The sequence below is a fragment of the Dromiciops gliroides genome, chromosome 3 (genome assembly GCF_019393635.1).
Source record: "Dromiciops gliroides isolate mDroGli1 chromosome 3, mDroGli1.pri, whole genome shotgun sequence".
Classification (NCBI taxonomy): Eukaryota; Metazoa; Chordata; class Mammalia; order Microbiotheria; family Microbiotheriidae; genus Dromiciops; species Dromiciops gliroides.
In genome coordinates, this window is record NC_057863.1 from 77,619,769 (window position 1) to 77,642,479 (window position 22,711).

Here is a 22,711-nt window from a genome sequence, read left to right on the forward strand (position 1 = left end):
TTCAGTGAAGAGGATGGGGAGCAGTTGGTCTGATGTCATGCAATAACTCCAAGAGAAATGAAGGTTAGAGAAATTTTGAAGCAAAATACATATAAGTAAAATTATATTCATGCTCAAAAATTGCTTTATATAAAATGTTAGACACATTATTTTAGAAGGTAAATATTAACATAAGGATATTCTTATAGAATCTTTATTCATATCAAACAGTATACCAAGGTCCCTTGAAATGTACTTTGGGAGACACTCACATTGAAGTTTTTATTTCCCTATTTGGACATGCATTATTTTTTAAAAATAAATGTTTACTGATATTCTCTATTTCTTATGTCATCAGAGCTATTCCAGTGATCCCTTCCCCACCTTCTCTGAGATGGTCATCCCACATGACAAATAGTATCTTTTTAGAGAGAAAAAAAAACAAGGACCGTGTTTTCAGTGATTTTATTGGGTATGAAAAATTACATAGAGGTTATCACCTGATATCCTTTAGTTCTTAATACATATATGAATCAATAAAGGTAAACCTTGTCATTTATTAAGGTATATCAGATGACTGAGGCTCTGTATATAGGAGAAAATGGAAAGGATGTCAGGGTTTTTCAGATCATATTCAGAATTTAGAGTTAATCACACTACAGTGACTTACACATTGATATATGTTACACAATTAGTATATGTTATAGGCATGTCTTTCTGACAAAAGATTTAGTCACAGAAACCCCTACTGAAAGTTGAAAATGTACATTGTAATTCTTGTCAATATTTAGGAGGTAATTTCCTAATGGTTCCAAAGAAGTGGATTTTGGTGTTGCTATCATTTTATGAAGCACATATTTGGTTTCTATATTCAAATGTAAATAATTCAACATTGATGAAACTTAACATCAGAATGTTGTCCACAACCCTGATATAAGGGTGGGATGAAACAAAAAACATGACTTTTTTGTTGTTCCAAAACCAGGTTTTGAGATTTGAGAATATTTTTCCTTAAAATCATGAAATTTCTTTTACTTGGAAGACAATGTTTCTTTAGTAGGTAGAAGGAGCCATATATTTTTCAGATTCTGACTTCTAGGAATTGCCTATTTTGAGGGACCTGGAAAAAAACAGTGTTCAAGAAATAAGAAAAATGGCACATAAATCTTCAATTCTGTGTTGATTTCAGAAATTTAAGAGTATTTGTAGATGACACCAATTCATGAGGTGTCACAGCTGCTGACTGATTGGATTGTGTTATGCAGTATCTCTTTTGGTGGTGTTTATCAGGCACTTATACTGGGTTTGGATCATGATGCCATCTAAAGCAATCTTCTATTTTCTTCTATGGCTGGTGTATGGTCTATAATTGCTTGACCTATGTGATTTATGTGTCTGTTTTCTACAGCTTTTGTTTTGATGTCAGAAATTGTTAATGCTTCAAAGTCCCACAGTTCTAATGTTGACTGCCAACAGCATTGATTTGCAATTGGCATGAAAGCATACTGCATCCATCCATATCTTTATAATAATTCTATTCCATATTGAATGATGTCTGTTGCCGCAAAAATCCACTGATATAGGAAATGGATTACCTTCAATTATTCTCTCACCATTATACCATCCTCCACCTTCAGTGATGTGCAATGTAATATATATATACCTCTGACATTATCTCATTGATGTCACCAAAATATTCTCTTTGAAGTTTTTTGAGGGCTCTTGGATTCCCTTCTCCAGTGCTAATTGTAATTCATAGAAAGGTTTGAATTTATTCAATTTGTGTGTGTGCGCACTAATTTTTTTTCTTTTTTAATAGCTAGTTATACCGCTCTGAACTTTTAAGCTTATATGTACTTTTAATCATGTTATTCACCAGTAGGTTTTAAAGAATGACCTTATATGTTTTTAGGAGTCAGTGTGTTAAAGGATATCTTGAGGGTAATTACAAAACATGTAATTTCATCTGTAGGTTCTCATAATGACTACTAATGTCATAGAAGTTTCTTTATGAAATTGTAGGCTTCTAACACCCTAAGAGGTCTGTTCTTTTTAGTATAATTAATAAGCCTAAACTGTGGTGATGATCTTGGTACTGCAAAACAACATGTAAACTTTTTTAAAATTTATTTTTAAATACAGGAGGTTAGTCTCTCATCTGGGAAGAAAATGATTAGGAGGCTATAAGATGGTCAACCGGGGTGTTATCAGTTAAGACACCTGGATGATTCATTAGTGTGGTTTCTTGTAAGAGGTTGTATAGGCTTAGAGAAATGAACAAACATTGATCCCTATATGCAGGCATCATATTCTTCCCTATATGATATTAATGGAAAAAAGTCAAGAAACATCTGGGGATTTATTTTTTTCCACAGCTTGCTGAGAATTTTGAAAATAGCCAGGCTTCATGCTTCATTTGGGGAAGATGAAGTCCTTTCAGGAGAAGGCAAAATCAATCAGTTGTAGAGAAGAAAAGCACTGCATATAATGAATGATTGTTTGGGCTGTTTTTACAGGGAATGATGTACCTGGAAGAAAGGCGCCTTGTTCACCGAGACCTGGCAGCTCGTAATGTCTTGGTGAAGTCACCAAACCATGTAAAGATCACTGACTTTGGTCTGGCCAGACTCTTAGAAGGGGATGAGAAGGAATACAATGCTGATGGAGGGAAGGTGAGTATCCCTGTTTAAAAGTAAGGCTAATAAATATGAAATGTTTGAATATCTCTCCTTTGTGTGTTTGTATTAGTAACCAAAAAAAAAAATTCCCTGTGATCCTCTTTTGACTTGGAGGGTTTTTTTTCCTCCTTGGTACCTGCCCTTTCCCCTTTTTACCTACTTTTTTTTCTTAATGTTGTCTTCCCTCTTTTGAATGTAAGCTGCCTGAAGGCAGGGACTGTCTTTCTTTTTGCTTGTGTTTGTGTTCCCAGGAACTTAACACATGCATGTCACCCAGTAAGTGCTTAATAAATGCTTTTGTTTTGTTTTGTTTTGTTTTGTTTTATTTTATTTTATTTTACATATAAGGTATTTTATTTTTTCTGTTACATGTAAAGATAGTTCAAGCTTTACAATTTCAGATTTTTCTCCCTCCCTCCCCTCCCTCCCCCCCTCCCCTAGACAGCAGGTAATCTGATATAGGTTATATCTATATATCTATATCTATACATATCTATACATATATATGCACACATATATATATATATACACATAATAACATTAATCCTATTTCTACATTAGTCCTGTTATAAGAGAAAAAATCAGAGCAATGATGAAAAACCTCAAAATAGAAAAAAAAAACAACAGCACCAAAACCAAAAGAAATAGTATGGTTCATTCAGCATCTATACTCCAGTTCTTTTTTTTTTTTTCTTGGATTTGGAGATCCTCTTCTATCATGAGTTCCCTGGAACTCTTCTGTACCATTGCATTGGCGAGAAGAATATAGTCCATCACAGTAGGTCAACACTCAATGTTGATGATACTGTGTACAATGTTCTTCTGGTTCTGCTCATCTCACTCATCATCAGCCCATGCAAGACCCTCCAGGTTTCTCTGAACTCCTCCTGCTCATCATTTCTTACAGCACAATAGTATTCCATTGTATTCATATACCACAACTTGTCCAGCCATTCCCCAATTGATGGGCACCCCTTCAACTTCCAATTCCTTGCTACCACGTAAAGAGCAGCTATAAATATTTTTGTACATGTGGGTCCCTTTCCCCTTTCCATGATTTCTTTGGGAAAAAGACCTAAAAGTGGTCTTAATAAATGCTTATTGACTTGTGGATAAGATTTTGAACTGGAAAGCCAGCTTAGTAACCCCCTCTCCAACCTTCCAAACTTCATTTTATATATGTGTACACTGTGATCCAGAGAGGAAGGAAAATCATATCTAATGACACATAAATGGTTAGAGCTAGAACTTAGATTACAATTTTGGTTTCTGACTCTAAATTCAAGGCTCTTCTCCCTGCACCAGACAAAATTTATTATAAAACATCATGGAAATCTATATAGGAGTTTTAATGAAAACCAGTTAACATTTGGAACACATGTTAGGTGTATATTTATTCTGCACTTGTTAAATTCATGCTTTCCCAGGAATTTTGGTGTTTGACTACCAGGCTGTAAAATTTTAGCAAGTTTTTTTTTTTTTCCCCATTAAAACTTCCTATAAGTGTCTTTATAAATGCAAGACACCTTAAAAGGTCAAATTAATACAGTGTTCATAAACAATCTTATAACACTGTTTTTCTTTTCCCCTCATCTGTTCTAGGCTAATGAGGTTTAGCATGAAATAAAGTGAATATTTATAATTTGAATTTCAAGAGCTTGATACAAGGAATACTAAGGCTTAAGATCACATAGTAAGATTGCACAGAAGGGTCCAGAAATATATAAATCATATATCTTTACTGCTCTTGAGTATATACAGCTGTAGAGTTTGTCTAAAGTAAGATTCATTACAGCTTTAAATACCTAGGAACCATTAAGTCTTTATCAAGCCACTCGCGATTTAAACTTGCTTCTTTAAATGTGTGTCCTCTAGTCCATAAAGTGTGCTAAGTCCTTGCCTTTGGGGAAATTACCTTCCACGTGGGTGCTGTTCCCTTTCCTTGAATGCTATGATTCTGTCAGAGTTACCTTGATGTCACCTTGGTGGGCAGCCAACCACTTATTATTTTAAAGTCCTGTTTCATTTTTAACTTCCAACTGCATATAACAAGTGCTTATTTTTGTTCCATTGAATTTAATTACATTTGTTATATAATTCTTCTGATCGTATATAGAGATGATGCTTCTGACCTCCAGTAGGGAGGTATATATTCTGACTTATTTTCTCAACAATGGTGCTGAATTCATACTAGATATTCCTTACATTTTTCTCTTGTCCAGCTCCCTTTCTGACTAGTACACTTTTTCCAAGATGGTTAATTAGGATAAGGGATAAAGAAAAGATCACTGTTGTCTAATTTGAATTGGAGAAGATATTGGAAAATAATCTAACACATCCATACCGGTTATAGGGAAAAATAAATGGATTAGAAGCTATTGGGATCTTCAAAAGTTTCCAGTAGATAACAATAGACAAAGTTTAATAACTTTTACAAGCATAAGAAGGGATATTTGGATTCAGTGTTGTGAGTTTACCATATTGGATAGGTGATATTAGCCTGAGATTATATTAACCGGTACCTAGTGTATTTGACTTTGTGTTTCTTATAAAGCAAAGGCTCTACACCCTCCTAGAGGATATTACATTTTATTTTATGAGCTACCCTTCATCTGTGCATTTGTTTTCTAGCCTAGAAAATAAATAAAACTATGTAGAAGGGAGTAGGTATGGACAAGTTAAATTAATCAGATTTGGAGAATGAAAACAAGCTTGGCTTTTTATGTAATTATAAAACTCTCATTTCCTCATTTTTTTTAGATGCCAATTAAATGGATGGCCCTGGAGTGCATCCACTATAGGAAATTCACCCATCAGAGTGATGTTTGGAGCTATGGTTAGTAAATTTCTGATTGTGATTTAAGGCTTTGGGGTTTTCAGTTCTTCTAATGCCAAGTCATTTTATTGTGCTAGTAGTACATATTTATTAAGTCTTTTTTCCTAAAAGAGTTGTGTTTTTCTCTTCCTTAGTTTCTTAAAAAAAATAAATCAAAATGGTGTCTTTACCTGTCTTCTGTGTTATTTCCCTGCTCACTAAAATGTAATATCGCAGCCTCCCTGCTGGGCTGTCTGCCGTTAGCTCTAGTCTGGTAGCACTTTGGCTGATCATTGTGACAGGGAGGGAAAAAGAAGCCTTTTTTAGTTTAGGCACAGATTCATGGAATCATATGGCTCAAGGCCATAATTTTCAATAGCTCTTTGAAAATCCAACTCTAAAAGCAATGAATGTCAAAAACATTTTTCTGGCTTATGGAAGTTTCTGTACTACAGTCAGATAAAAGGGAATTTGTCATAACAGAACAAACATGGAAAAGAATGGGGAGAACACTGAATAGGGAGGGAGTAGGAAAGTGGGGGAGAGAGACTACTTACTACACACTTGGTTTTCATTTTGCAAATAACTTTGGAAGCAATCAGAAAGGTCAGATGATGCGTCATTGGAACTGAAGCTGAGTGGATTTTAAAAAACAGGACGTTTACTTAATTGTTCTTAAGTATCATGTCAGGATGAGCTTCTTAGGAAACTGAATGTTTGCCACGTAAATCATTCCTGGTGTGAGCAAGTATAGGGCTACACCTTCCCTAACTAGGGCTAACAGTTTACCATCAACAATACTAAACATGATGTCCACTTTCCATTCAAGCAGGTGGTTGAAAGCCAGATCCATCTGACTACTGCTATAGTTTGATATTTCATATCAACCCTGATCCTTTGGGGGCTACTGAAAATTAGTATTGCTAAGTAAACTAATCTACCTTCATTACCCAGACAAGGGGATGGAGGGGGATGGATCAATGATATTGCTTTAAAACAACTTTCTTTGATGTGTATGAGTTATTAAAGATCTAGAATCTTTTGAAATACAAACTTCTGTTCATGTGTAATTTTGAAGAATGCAACAGGAAATGCTTGACAAAACTTATTTGTTGTTATATGATACTGAGAAGAGTGAAGGAGAAAACAGATCCATTATATATGTATGTGTGTGTATGTATAGATATATGCATATAGATAGATAGATAAGATATCTACATATGCAAACATAAAAAAGTAATATTTTACCTTTATCTACCTGGATTTGAAGTAACAGCCTGCTAAATATTATGATGGGGCTGCAAACAAATTTTATATGACCTTTAAAGCAAGAGAGAGAGAGAGAGAGAGAGGTGTTTGTGTGTGCTGTTTTGAAACACAGTACAAACCATCAAACCAAATCCATAAAACACTTTAAGGAATATCATCAATGATCTCTGTAGACTTCCAAGACAGAGAAAGTCACCTATAACCTTGTTCAGCAATGCACCATTGTGGAAAATTGCCACTGGCAGTATCTTTATTTTGGTAAAAATAAATATGTATCTGCCATGATGTATATGTATCCTTAAGTGGTGAAAAAGCAGGAGAGGTTTTATGGTTGTTCAAAATTTATTCAGTATATGCCTGTCCTTTTACATGAAGCCTCCTATGTTTAACCCCATGGAAGTATTATGGGAATTTATGATTGGAAATAGATAGGACACCTCAAAAATGTTCTTGTTCACACCCCTCATTTTATATAATATTGAGGCCCAGAAAAGTTAGATGATTTGAAGAAAGTCATATTAGAAGCAAAAAAAAAAAAAAAAGCAAACAACCCTGCTTAACCTCACCCCAGACTAGTCATTTCTTTTTCTTTGTGCCACTTTTTCAACCTCTTAACACCATGGTAATTGGTAATTGTATTTTGTATTTTATGTTTCTGCTAATTCTATAGCATTTTGTTTGTTCAGATTCTCTGTACTCTCTCCCTTTCCAGTGGCATTCACTCCTGTGTCTTCAATTAGTACTTCAATATAGATGACCTGAAAGTGTCTTTTGACTCTCCATTTACTTCCAAAGTACCAGTTCCATATTTATAACTTCCGATTGGGTATTTCCATCTCATTATTACACATACCTCAAACTTATTATGCTTCAAACTGAATCTCTCATATGACAACCCTTTCTACTTCCTTCTCTAGTTCTGTTGATGGAATTATAATCCTTCCTGTGTCCCAGACTAAAAGATTTAATGCCGTTCTGAATCCCTTTATTCCCTTTCATTGCCTCCAAAGAGTACCTCACATCTGTCTCTCCTTTCATGATACTCTTCAGGGTCTTAGCACCTCTCACTCTTTGTATTATTGTAACAGCCTCCATTCTGGCCTCCTTCCCTCTGGTCTCTTTTTTCTCCAATCCATCCTTCACCTTTCTCTCCAAGTAATTTTCCTAAAATACAATTCCTTCTGTGCAAAATGTTTCCAAGATTCTCCATTGCCTGATGGTAACTATTAACTGTACCCTGAAATTTAAGAAGCATTTTTAGTGGAGTACCTATAATTTCTTAAAATGTTAGAGCTAGACTAGGCCATGAGAGGAAATGTCAAACTGTGTCATTCACACATTCTGGGAAAACTAAAGCATATAATTTCCTATTAACAGGCAACCACTGTAACAAACCAAGGAGATCTCAGCTCAAACAAATAAATGATTGCTGTTGGCAATGGAAATGGAAATGTGACTCTAATTAATAGATCTGCTGATAGACATTCCTAGTTTATAAACTAAGCACTCTTTATTCCATAACTGCTATTTCAGAACTTAGCAATCTTAACCCATTTGAAAAGCATATATACCTTATTGAGAAAGAAAGAAAGAAAGAAAAAGCTCTTTTAAATATATCCTTGTCTGTATTGCAAATTCGTAGTTACGTTTGTGGAGTGGAAGGTTTAAGAGTCATCTTATGTGCATAGTAGTATATCTGTTGAGAGTTAAGTCTGGCTTGTAATTAATGTTGAGATTAGCTGACTGATTTTGACATCAACTGCAAGCTAACATTCATTAGGTGTTTGCCTTTCCAAATGAAATCAATGTTCCAGTATTTTAGGGAAGTAATTTTTCATTTGTTAGAGTTAGGTTTATGATAAAGATAAAGAATATTTTTCTCTTCATTTATTAAATAAACATTTATTAAGTACCTACAATGTGCAAACCATAATGGCTGGTGGTAAGGGAAATACAACAAAAATAACCAAACCATAATTTCTGCGCTCATATAGCTTATCATATCATATCAGGGGGATATAAGACAAATATTGCATTCCTGATGCAAAGTAATTATTTAATAAATGCATTTTGGCTGATTGCAGAAAATATTAAATAACATATTATTATTATGAAATAGTTATATAATACCTATAGTTCAGAGTAGTATCTAACAGGAATTCAGAATGCTATATGGTATTGATGGAAGGAAAGAACATTTATAACTAGGGTTACCAGTACCTGCAAGACAAAGGAGACATTTCAACTGTCTAGAATTCTTTCCCTCCTCATTTTTGCTTCCTGGCTTTGTTCAAAGTTGCAGCTAAAATCCTACCTTCTCCAAGAAGCCTTCTATTGCTTTCTCTTTGTTGATTATCTCCAATTTATCCTGTATATATCTTGCTGTGTGGTTTTGTTTTTTTTTTTTACATAGTCATTTGCATGTTGTTTTCCTCATTAGACTGTAATGCCCTTGATATCAGAGGCTGTCTTTTATATTTCTTTGCTTCCCCATAGCTTAGCATAGTACCTGGGACATGGTAGCACTTAACAAATGTGTGTTGACTGGCTGACTTACTGACTAGCCTTTATCATATTTCAGTACTTGGCTTTCTTATTCACACTTGTTTTGTCATAACATATTTATTAATATATTCCTTTATTCATCTGTCAGTGGTATTTTACCCCCCAACTATTCTAAAATTCTAGTATAGGAAGCAATCCATCCATCCATCCATCCATCCATCCATCCATCCATCCATCCATCCATCCATCCATCCATCCATCATCACAAACATTCACATAGTGCTTACTATGTTCCAGATATTGCACTAAGTGCTGTATAATTATCATTCCATTTGATCCTCAAAAAACCTTGGGTGATAGATGCTTTTTTTTTTTTTTTTAAGTGAGGCAGTTGGGGTTAAGTGACTTGCGCAGGGTCACACAGCTAGTAAGTGTTAAGTGTCTGAGGCTGGATTTGAACTCAGGTACTCCCGACTCCAAGGCCAGTGCTCTATCCACTGCGCCACCTAGCTGCCCCATAGATGCTTTTTTAAAATCCCTATTTTATAGATGAGAAAACTGAGATAAATAGGTGAAGTCACTTACTCAAGGTCACACAGCTAGTAAGTGTCTGAGGCTGGATTTGAACTCAGGTCTTCCTGACTCCAGGCCTAGTGTGTTCCATCTTCTATGCCATTATTTCCATGATGAGCCATGTTTTAAATGGACAGATTGAGGAATTTAAGAACTCTTTATTTCACAAAATCACAGAAGCATAGAATTTGAGGATCTGTCTTTCAACTCAGTAGCCTTCTCACCAACCCTTGTGTGAATGGGATACCTATTGTCTACCTGCCAAGGGACTGTCTAGCATTTGCTTAAATACGTCCAAGGAGTGAGAATTTTCCCCCTTTTGAGGAGGTTATTCCCTTTGGGGGCAGCTCTGTTAGAATGTGGTTTTGTTCTCAATAATCAATCCTAAATTTACACCTTCACAACTTCTGTTCATTTGCTCCTGGTTCTGTCTTCTGGTGTCAAGCGGAACAAATCTAAGGTATCCTTCCAATGACAGCTCTTCAGATACTTGGAGTCAGTAATCCCATCTTCCTGAGTCTTCTCTTCTTCAGCATAAACATACTTTGTATTTTTAATGACTCCTCCTATGCCATGGCCTCAAAGTCCTTGAACATCTTAGTTGCCCTCATTTGGACCTTTAAGGTTTTTAGATTATGATCCTTTTTCTTTCTGGAAAGTCAGGATAGTAGCTGCCTTTTTTCCAATCTTGTGCCTTCTGTTCTCCACAGTCTTTCGAATAGCACTGACAGTGGCTCAGAAATCACATCTACCAATTCTTGTCAGACCTGTGTAGTAGTTCATCTGGGTCAGATGACTTATATTTATTAAGGGTAGTTAGGTGGTCTCTTAGTAATGCCTTACTTACCATGTGTATCAACCCCCTGTTAGTCTTCTTTTTCTGTCATGTTTACTGCAAAGATCATCCTCCTTTGCAGAATAAAGAGAAACAAGTAAAAGTTGCACAGTTGTGCCTTCCCTGAGTTATCATTTATCATCCTATCCATCACAAACAAAGGTCTTATCTTTTCTTTGATCCTCCCTTAACTTCAAATATGACTTGAAAAAGAAGCAAAAACTTCTGTCATCCTTAGCTTCCATAACCATATATAGCTCACTCTGAGCCTTATCACTGCTTACACACTTTTAAAAGAACACACCATCTTTTTATGTTCATCTTTTATCACTTGCTATCTTCTGTGTGTGTGTGTGTGCATGTGTATGTGTGTGTGTTGTTGCTGCTGTTGTTGAGTTCACAAGGCATCCATGTTGGTGTCTTTAGATAAATCCCATTTGTATATCTCATTGGAACTTTTTCTCTTTGTATTTTCAGATGACATTTTTGAATATTTTTCATAATCCTCCTCAGCTAACTTACCCCCAAAGCATTCTCCTCCATGGAATCCTACCTAGCTTTCATGTGAACCTTTAGAAATCTGCTTTCCCTAAATCTAGGCTACATGATTCAAATCTTGGCTCTGCCTCTTAATAATTATATGAAAGTCATTTCATCTCTCTAAGACTCAATTTCCTCTTCAGGGAAAATGGAAATGACAATAATACCTACATTATCTTACTCAAAGAGATATTTTGATGATCAAATGAGATATATATGAAAACTTTGTAAATTTTAATGTACTATATAAACACGAGCTGTCATTTACCTAGCCTGTGTTTTCCCTCTTACCAACAAATCTTTTAATGTCCTTCCAGTCCTCTGATTTTTAACCCCTACTCTTAGTTTATGATTTCCATCCTTGGCCTCAGCAACATTTAGTGTTTAATATGTCTATTCCAATTTAACTCTATAATATATGCCATTCTTCCACTGATGTCCTTCTTTAATGCCTCTTCATACTGGGAAAATTACTCTTGAGTTCTACAAGGCACTCTTTGTCATATACTAGTATCTATATGTATCTATTTATCTATCTATGTACATGCACACACACATACATGCCTCAGGAGTGTGCAAACTTGGGCAAATCCCATTAAGTCAATCCCACAGACTTCACATATGGCAAAAATGACAGATTGTATGACTATTGAAAAAGGATCAAACCAACTAAGTTTGGAAAAGCTTATCACCAATGCATTGATAACTGGGACACAAAACGCTTAGCCAAGCAACTGGTATGTCATTTATTAAGTCAGGGTGGTAGTTTCATTGTCTTTGAGTGGAACCAGTAATCTGACTGGTAAAGTCATAAATCTTCTATTTACTGAAGTATAAATATGTATATTAGAAGGTGAGATGAAATATTCTAAATACATCTTCAGCCCTTTCATAAATAACCAAACATCAAGTCAGAAAACAGACGAATAGTCTTGTTTTAGAATTTCCTCTCTTACGGAAACTAAAAGATTTTCTTAGGGGCAGCTAGGTGGTGCAGTGGATAGAGCACCAGCCCTGGAGTCAGGAGGACTTGAGTTCAAATCCGGCCTCAGACACTTGACAATTTACTAACTGTGTGACCCTGGGCGAGTCACTTAAACCCAATTGCCTCACCAAAAAAAAGAAAAAGAAAAGAAAAAAAAAAGATTTTCTTTTGGGAGGAGGGAGGTCATGTGGTAGGATAAAGCTCACAATAAAGAGCGCAAACCCCATTTAGATTGTCATCTTCTTGTCATGCTGTCTTTATGCTTACCAGTACCTCTACCATTGAAGACATTTAAATATTTGGTGAATGAATTAATAAAGAAACCACTCATTGAGTGAAGGAAGGAAGGAAGGAATAAACAGGGGAGACCCCACTTCCACTTAGATATTTTGTCACTGAAATTTCCATTCTGCATAAAGGAACCAAAATACTTGCCTAACTTTTCATTTGATATGACTACATGTAAAAGGTCAGGTGTTCATTTAATATTTAAAAAGGTGGCTGTAGCCTATCATTTCCCTTCTTATCCTTTAGTGGTATTTATTGTTGAAGATGTATCTGGCAAGTTTAACCCATTGTTAGGTTAGCCACAAGATGATTATTTTTTCAATCAGAGCCACTGTGGAAATCATCTATGAATGTATAGAAGGGACCTAATTTTTTTTGCTTCCAGGGACCAGCCCCTTCTTACCTTTCGATCCTTCTCATACTTGACTGCTTCCATATAATGTGCAATGAAGGCATAGTGGTTTACTTGTTATCCCCCACAAATGTCTAATGGCTTTGCACTTGCTATCCCCATGCTTGTAATGTTCTCTCTCCTCACCAATACCTTTTAGCTTTTCCGATCTAATTCACACTCTCTACAAAATGCCTTTCCTAATCCCTCTAGCTGCTGGGACCTACTTTTCAAAGATTACCTTCAATTTTCACTTTTTGAGTGTATCTAGTTGTTTTCATGTTCCTCCCCCTTTAGAATTTAAGCTTTAAGAGGGCAGGCACTATATTTAGCTTTCTCTGTATGATAGTGTTTAGCCAAGTGTCTAGTGTCTAGTGCTTAATACATATTTGTTAATTAGCTTTCATATAGATCTATATCTACATCGATTTCTGTCTATATCTATCTATCATCTATCTATCTATCTATCTATCTATCTATCTATCTATCTATCTATCTATCTATCTATCTATCTATCTATCCATCTGTCTGTGTGTCTGTCTATCTACCTATCCATCTGTCTGTGTGTCTATCCGTCTGTCTGTCTATCTGTCTGTCTATCTATCTTTCTGTCTATCATTCTTTATACATGTTACCTTCCCAAGTAGAATTTCACTTTCTTGAGGGCATTACCTTTTGCTTTTGTCTTTGCATCTATCCTCAGCAACTAGCACAGTATCTAGCACAGAGTGATTGGTTAGTTGGTTGTGTAGATCAGGGCTTCTTAAACTTTGTCCACTTGTGACCCCTTTTGGCCCAAGAAATTTTTACATGACCCTGGGTGTATAGGCATATAAAATAGGTATACATAACTTTTTACTGTTGTCAAATTTTTCATAACCCCCACATTTGGTAACACGACCCCACATGGGGTTACAACCCAGTTTAAAAAGCTAGGGTGTAGATGACCTCATATTCCTTTCACCTTAAAGTCTAGGGTCCTATGATCCATATTTTCAACTTTATCATCACAAGACATTTTACCACCCTTATGCTTATGGTCTCTCATTGGAGGTCTGGTTGTGAGATCTTTGGTTAGACTTTTTTTTTAACCATTCTTCCTCCCCAATTCCCATAACTTTTATTTTCTCCAGTCCCTAGCACACTTCCCAAAGCTTCTCTCCATATTCACTAGTCACTGATTTACCAAACTTAAATAAACCAGTTTACAGAAAAAAAATATATATAAAATCCTCTATCTCAAAACTGAAAATAATAAAATTCACCTAAGCTGATTCACGAAGACCTTGTGAGAATCAACAGGTACTTATTTATATTAGCATTTTGACCTTTTAAGAGGAGACTGTTGGCAAATTCTGCTTTCACACTGAGGAAAATGTTCTTATATTGACATGCTGTATTGTTATTCAAATCAAAGTGATGTATGTTTGTTTAAGTAAGAATTTGATCTCTTTTATTTTAGGGGTCACCATTTGGGAACTAATGACTTTTGGTGGAAAGCCCTATGATGGAATTCCAACAAGAGAAATACCAGATTTATTAGAGAAAGGGGAACGCTTACCCCAGCCTCCTATCTGCACCATCGATGTTTATATGGTCATGGTCAAATGTAAGGTTGCTAAATTATCTTACGTGGGTTAAGTCCTTTTTAGTCAAGAAATGCATTAAAAATTCTTGCAATACTTTTTTTTAGAATACTCTATACTATGTAAACAAAATATTTGAGTTTTGTATTTGATTAATATGGATTTATCCATAAAAGTCTGATTTAGCTCTTTTTCCTTATTATTAATTAGTAATGGTACCATATTTCCATGCCACAGAGGCAAAATGATATGGTTTTAACTGTTTTCATTATTCTTCTCATCTCTATGACAATCAAGTTGAATGTCATAAGGAAATATAATTAAATCTGATTACATGGATAATTTTTATAAGAAAAAGTCTGTCTCTAAATAAATGCCTTACATATTTGAGAGGAGAAACATTGAACATGGTATTAAATGAAAATGGAATTAAATGAAAATAGGCTTCACAGCTTTAGTAATGAAGAGGATTTGGGTGGTTGACCCTTGTGAGAACAAAAAAGGTTATGAATGTTTACTTTTGTTCAAATTGATAATTTGTTTACAACTGGACTTTCCATAGATCTGCTCTATTTCTCCCTTTCCTTGTCATCTCCCTTCTAAGTACACATTGTAAATGTGTTTTCAAAGCCCAGACTTCTAATTTAAATAGAATTAGGCAAGTCTCAGGTGTTTTTGACTTAATTTAAGTAAGATTAACATACAGCCATCTCTTCTGTATGATCTGGGTCTTTCCCCTTTTTGATTTATATGGAGCTAGCAAAGAAACAAACTGGTGAAGGTGAATAAGCATCTTATTAATAAGAGACTTTGGGCCCAGTTATGCCTAGATTTATATTCATGACATGTGTGATACAGTCTGACAGGGAGGAAGAACTAAAGAATTTGTTTTCCAGTGCAGGTCAACATGCCCTTTACTACAAAGCATATTTCTATTTACTCAATATTCAACCAGGGAGAAACTGATCCCCTGTTTTGAAGTTAACTGCCTGTAGTTCAAATAGTAAGTAGAAGTCCTGGAAAATCTCAGTAATACATAAGCTTTGAAATGACAATGGTCAATTTTGCATATGCATATGCTTGAAGCCATAAAGGCAGAATTGAGAAAAAGTGAGTCACTGAGAAATGAAGAAGTAAGCATTACTGACTTAAATATTATATTGTTGGATCAAAGACTAAGAAAGGCTGGAAAAAGGGAAGAAGAAAAGAAGAAAGAAGGAAGGAAGGGATTGTACATTGTTTCCTTAACTAATGTTGTGGAAAGAATGCACTGGGACATGGTGGCAAAATAATGCTGGAGTAGGTTACATTTTTGCCTAATGCATACTCCTAGCCTTGCAGTTACAGATTCCAAGTAACAAAAAGAAGCACATTTAGGGGATGGGATGGGAGGAAGGAAACTATGCTTTTACCCTGGTCATCTCATCAGCCAAATAGAGCCTGGGGAGATAAAACCCACTTTATCTAGACTTCCAGCTAAATAATAATATATACCTTGAAAATGGCTGATTTGATCTTTGTGCTAGAAAAGGCTAGTACTAAGATAAGCTAATGGCCCTTGCAGAACATAAAGTACTGATCACTTTGCATTTGCTTTTTCTGCTGGGGGCCAAAAAGAAATAGAGGCAATATGTTTCTTGCACTTTTTACTCTTTCCACCTGCTTTAATGCTAGCAAAATTCTGCCCCTCCCCCTTCACTTCCTGAACTCCAAACAAGGACTCAGTTCCCAACTTCTTTTGTATCTGCATCCCACTTGAACAGGAATCCTAAAAATTGAGGCATAAAAAAATCCAGAAATTGAGATGCCGTGTCATTCCATGGATTCCTAGCTTTAGTTAGGGTTATATATTCCAAAAAAATTCAGACAAATTTTTTAGTAACGGGACAAAGAAAATTTTTTAAAATGCTAGAAATCAGGATGTTTTATCCTGTGTAATTTCAGAGTATATTATACTTAGCACAGGTCAAATAATGATTTCCAATCGGTTATTTTACCCCAGTTGGTGTGTGTGTGTGTGTGTGTGTGTGTGTGTGTGAGAAGGTAGTTCTTAGGTATATTTACTGGAAACATGAAAAGTGTTTACCCTTTAGCTGTCAGAGTCCCTGGGATGCTGAAATTTCCTTTTATTAGGAAATCATTTATCCATTGACTGCTTTCCCATCTCTCTTCTAGGTTGGATGATTGATGCTGACAGCAGACCTAAATTCAAAGAACTGGCTGCTGAATTTTCCAGAATGGCTCGTGACCCTCAACGATACCTAGTCATTCAGGTGAGCAGTTTTAAGAGAAGATCTTTTGGGTTGAATGCCAGAATACTTTTCTTTATGCAGTTATCTCAACAACACTTTAATACAAAATATGAAGAAAACCTAAATCATATAAACTTCCTCTGTTAGCCAGGATTTCATCCATTTTTATTAAGAGAAATGGATGCTTATGGAAAATGATTCCTGTACAGAATGATTAGCATCACTTATAAGAATGTTACCTTAATTTTTAACTGCTTAAGGGATGGAACAACCCGATGATTATGATTTACTATATTCATAAATTATTCTTACCTCAGCCCAGCATTCCAAGCAGTTTTCTTATCTTTAATCTTTGTACTATTTTTTTTTTAATTTCAGAAGCACAGGAAAGAGAAAGTTATTTTTTTTCTTTTCCTTGAAGGCAATAACTCAAAATATTCAGTATTTTGAATTATGATTTTTAGGAAAAAATATTTTCTGAGATACCCCCTTTTTTGTTTTTTCCCTTTCTTGAGTATCAAGGAAATAATTTAGATGAAGTGATATGAAATAGAAATAATGACAACAGGTGGAAAAGAGCCTTGGGCTAGGTGGCAAAGTGGATAAAGCACCAGCTCTGTATTCAGGAGGACCTGAGTTCAAATCTGGTCTCAGACACTTGGCACTTACTAGCTGTGTGACCCTGGGCCAGTCACTTAACTCTCGTTGCCCCACAAAAAAAAGAAAAGAAAAGAAAAAAGAAAAGAGCCATATATATATATATATATATATATATATATATATATATATATATATATATATATATATATATATATGGCTTTATTAAACTCACAAATGCTGATTAGGGAATCCTAAATCAGATGAATCATATTCATCTTTTTAAGGGGTGGGACTTCTTTTATTTTTCCTCTTTTCATAAATATTATGGACATTTTTATATATAATACTGATGGCACTTTCACACTCAAATATTAGGTTAGTTAATTTAATATGTAATTATGGCTATTTTTCAGTAAGGCAACATACCTCAGTAACAACAGGTCTCAAATAAGACCAGATTTGGTCATTAAGATGCAGAAGAGAGACAAAATGAGGAAGGGAAAGAAGAGGATAGTCTTAGAAATATTCAGCTTATTCTTTCCAAGGTATAATAAGAAACAAAAAGTTTCAGAAAACTCTTTGATGCCTAATCAGAAACTGTTATTTTGAAGAGAATATTCCTTAATGCCAGTAGTGTCAGAAAATTATTGTTTGACTTATACCATATGTTATCATGTTGGAAACATTTTGTAAATTGATCTCCTAGGTCTTTGAAGCATTTTCCTATCAATTCTTCCAGGCTTAGAGTCCAAACCAATTCTTTCTGGAAACCTCCCTTGGTCTTCCAACCAGAAGTGATTTAAAAAAAACAAAAAAAAAACCCACAAATGTTCAGGGGCAGCTAGGTGGTGTAATAGATAAAGCACCAGCCCTAGATTCAGGAGGACCTGAGTTCAAATCCAGCCTCAGATACTTAACACTTACTAGCTATGTGACCTTGGACAAGTCAAAAAACTCTTACTGCACCACCCAAAAAAAGTTTATAACTATTTTTTCAGAATCCTGTTATGGACCACATTCTATCTGTAGAAGAATTCTTTAATTTTTTTTTTTTACTTGTCTTAACTCCTCTATTTAAGGGTAGTCATGGTGTTTAATTAAAATTTTTTTAACCTGCTTTGCCCTCTCCTCCCCCGCCTACCAAGATCCTTTCAGTATGTCTTGAACACAACAGATACTTGAGGCATAAACTATTGTTTATTGAGTCAATGAAGAAATTTTATAATGAGCTATTATTTTACTGTATAGATAAGAGCAAAAAACCAGATGTTCAAAATGAAAGGAAACAATTAAAATGACATTTTACCCTTTTCGTTTTGTTTTGTTGTTTTGCCTCATGGATGACGCATTTAGGGAGATGATCGTATGAAACTTCCCAGTCCAAATGATAGCAAGTTCTTCCAAAATCTTCTGGATGAGGAGGACCTGGAAGACATGATGGATGCTGAGGAGTACTTAGTACCTCAAGCCTTCAACATCCCGCCACCTATCTATACTTCCAGAGCAAGAATTGACTCGAATAGGGTAAGAAACGGTGACCAAACAACAAAAATGTCTAAATGCAGAGTCACTTTTGGAAAGTGATATAGCATCATTGAATATAGCTGTGAGTTTTCATCGTGTAATCCAAGAAGTTATTAAAAGAGGTCAGCAGGAACTATAGATCAAAAGAAAAGAAGATAAAAGGTAAGAATGTATGATGTAGCCAGGCCTCGTAATTCTGCGGGATATGTTCTTGTTTGGACTTTGACATTTCTTCGAGATGTCAAAAGATCATATAGGAGGTGCAAATTTATATGAAAGAAAAAACTTAACTGAGGAAATGAGTTAGAATGACTCCCCAAAGTCAAGGTGTTGGTCCAAATCTTTTTCAAACTCTTAGAATCGTGTGTGGCTAAACATATGTGAAAAAAAATCTCCCAAGAAAAAGGCTTTTTAGAAAAGAGAGATTACGATCCAGGCATGATGTCACAGACCTGCATTTTCTGGTGTTGGAGACACTGAGGCTGTCAGACTTCTTGAGCTGAGGATTTCTGAGCTGTATTGATCAAATCAGTTATTGCCGCTAGGTCCTTTATCCATATGGTGAATCTCTACGAGTGGGTATAGCCCTTAATCAAGTTGCATAAAGAAGGGCATATCAGCCCCAGAGAGAAAAGACGCAGATCAAAAGATCCAATTTTAGTCACTAATGGGATTGAATTTGTGAGGGAGTAGCCATTGTACTTCTAGCCTCCCAAGCTAGGGAGGGAGACATGGTCTCAAAAAAGGAAGAAGGGAGAGAGACAGACAGAGACAGAGACATAGAAACAAGCAGAGATAAAGGCAGAGAAATGGGCAGACACACACAGAGAGACAGAAATGAGCTAAGACACAGAAGGGTTAGGGAGACAGAGATTGTCAATTTATTCTGAAATCCTGGAGATATAAGAGGCATGGATCTTTCAAACAAAGGTGTAGCTCAGGAATATTGTAGAATAAGCAGTTTTGTGAACTTAAATAATTACACTTTTTCAGAGCTACTGAATCTTTCTCACAGTGTGCTTTCAAATAAGGAATAAAGCTTCAAGGGGATGTTTTTTTTAAGAATCATAATTGCTTCTCTCCATTAACTACTTTAATGCCCATTGCGAGTAGCCAACATAGACTGACCATAAATATAATGATTCCTGTTTTCAGGTGACTTTTCCCTTATTCCCTGAAAGAAAGAATATACTGGATGATATGAAATTGTGTCACAAAGGGCATACCACATTTTATTGGGTGTAACAATTCTGTCCCTATGACAAACAACTCCCCTTGTTCAGAAAGCAGACGAGGTTTTTGACTTCCTTCTCATTCTCTCAGATAAAGTACTCTGTCTTCTTTCGGAATGGCAGGAAATGCTTGGGTGGAATCTCTCAGAGAGAAGGCACCAGTTTCTTTGCCATTGATGTTCAGAGAGCTATCTTGCAAGTTTCCAATCATCCCAATCTATATTTTTTTTCCCTCGTCTCTTCCCCAACCCCCTTCCCTTTGCCCTCCTACCTCCTTATCACTAAGCTCAAAGATACCACTGGCAATTACTAGTGGTTAAAAGCTCTAGTATCCTTTCCTCCATTCTAGGAAGAATGAAATGGATGAAAGAAACCAAGTATATTTTGTTTATTTTTAGGCTTCCTGACTGGATTTCTTTGACTTGCCTAATCTCTTTAGGACTTGACAACATCGCATTTAGCCATAGCTTTGAAGGCCTCTTGCTAGGATTCAAATCAGCTTTGCCAAAGAACTGGAAGAATCAGTCAATACTGAAAGCCATAGGCCCCCCTTTTCTTTTCACATTTAAGAGAAATCCAGGGGGGTTAATTGGAAACACCAAAGGGGGTAACAATAAAAGGGTATGAATTCAGGGGGGAGGAGGAGTCAAAGGGGTAATAGCCAAGTTTCTTCCCTGTGTGTTCAGGAAATAGATATTTCCTGGCAGCTGATGGCAATCATGCCCATGACATTTGGAATATAAGTGGTAAATTAAATATTTTTATTGAAATAATGTCATTTTGAGAAAATAGTTTTCTAGGCCTGGAACACTGAGTCTACTTTTTTTTTTAGTTGTTATTGTTAAGAATGACTTTTAAATCCTCATTCTTCATTCAGTTTAACTTGCCCTTCAATATATGGTAATTTTAATTAAATTTTAGCTTAATTAAGTGGAAACAATGAGTTAAAGTGGGAATCACATAGGAAGACTTATTTGGGCTATACTTATCATTTCTCATTCTAATTTTTCAACTGATGGTACTTTTAGATCTAGCTTTACTCCTTTCAGTGATTTTGCTTAAATGTCTACCAATTTATATGAATATAAAAGAAAACTTAATTCCCCTATTGAAAGCTATATTTTATTTCATGTTCTCCCACCACTTGGAGTTGTATTACTCTTGTGTTTCGAGTCCTACTAAATCCCTTTAGTAAACATTCTTTCTGCAATGTTTCTCAGTGCTGGAATATTTTCCCTCCTACAAAGCTAAATTATATTCCCTTACAGTCACTAAATAATCCCACTCCCTCTTTTAGGCACTTACTATATATAGTCTAGATTAGGTAGTGAGGGAAAATTACCGATATCGCTTTTGATGGAGATTTCTTATATTGTCAACTCCAAATTTTATTTCCATTTTTTCTTCTGTTTCCCTTCACCTTCATCCTACCATGTATCATTGCATACTGTTGTCAAATGTATTAATCATTATCACTTATACAATTATTACTTTGTAAGGAGGTTACTTCTACTGACTACAGGTTATGCTGTAATGCAGATGATTTTTATAAGTTATATTATCTTCCATTTCTATTCCAGTATTCTCTGTAGTGCTAATGGTAATACAAATAAAAGACTCAAAGCAATGAGGCTACAAAATTAGTGTTTAGGGGGGCAGCTAAGTGGTGCAGAGAATAAAGTAGCAGCCCTGGATTCAGGAGAACCTGAGTTCAAATCCAGCCACAGACACTTGACACTTAGTGACCCTGAGCAAGTCACTTAACCCTCATTGCCCTGCAAAAAAAAATAGTGTTGACAGTTCTCTCAAATACTGATGATTGTACTGATTTTTCAAAAAAGAAAATGATGTCTAGGTCAGTTTTTCAAAACCTAATCCATGGTTCTTAAAGGTATATCATTTGTTTAGAATGAATTTTATAAAGTATCCTATTTAGCAGTTATATCGCTTTATATGTTGTTCTCAAAATGGGGTTTCTAAAATAATTATTGGTACTCTTCTCTGCAGCTCATTTAAGTATATACTAGTTCCTTTTAAGAAAAAAAAGTATTTAAGTGACATCTTCACACTTAGGTTGACAGCATGTGTATATATGTATATATGTACACACATCTAGGTATGTACATGTGAGTGTAAAGAGTATTCATCTTCATTTATAAATCAGTCTTGGCCTTTTCCCTTTGAATGACCCGACTTTATATTTTTTGAAATAATGAATATTAATAGTAAATGTAGTCATAATGAGGGAGAATATCAAATAAATTGATATGGCTTAAGGCATCTTAGCTCCAATGATATTAAAATTTTAATTTAATGTAAAAACTTCAATATTGTTTTATAGAGCAAAACACAATTTCAATTGTTGCATGATCTTTGCATCATTTGTGAAGATGAATAGTTTGAAAGAGCATATGCTCCACTGCATTCAACACCTATCAGCTAACTCTCAATTATCTGGGTTAATGGGGAACAGAGAGATATAGATAATGGATAACCATGCATTAAGGGAAGAAAGAGTTTCCTTTTTTAATATACCTATGTTCATGTATACACACACACACACATATATATATATATATATATTTTTTTTTTTTGGTGGGACAATGAGGGTTAAGTGACTTGTCCAGGGTCACACAGCTAGTAAGTGTCAAGTGTCTGA

The 22,711-nt window shown here is 35.3% G+C and overlaps 1 protein-coding gene across 3 annotated transcripts in view; it reads left to right on the top strand.

Moving 5' to 3' along the window:
- The window catches only part of ERBB4 (erb-b2 receptor tyrosine kinase 4), a 1,387,693-nt gene that overhangs the window by 1,313,166 nt on the left and 51,816 nt on the right, over positions 1-22,711 (top strand). For all 3 annotated transcript variants that reach the window (XM_043992847.1, XM_043992848.1, XM_043992846.1), the window contains exons 21-25: positions 2,496-2,651; positions 5,418-5,493; positions 14,321-14,467; positions 16,620-16,717; positions 18,650-18,820. In XM_043992847.1, coding sequence (XP_043848782.1) covers positions 2,496-2,651; positions 5,418-5,493; positions 14,321-14,467; positions 16,620-16,717; positions 18,650-18,820 — 648 coding nt within the window. The remainder of the gene's footprint in view (positions 1-2,495; positions 2,652-5,417; positions 5,494-14,320; positions 14,468-16,619; positions 16,718-18,649; positions 18,821-22,711) is intronic.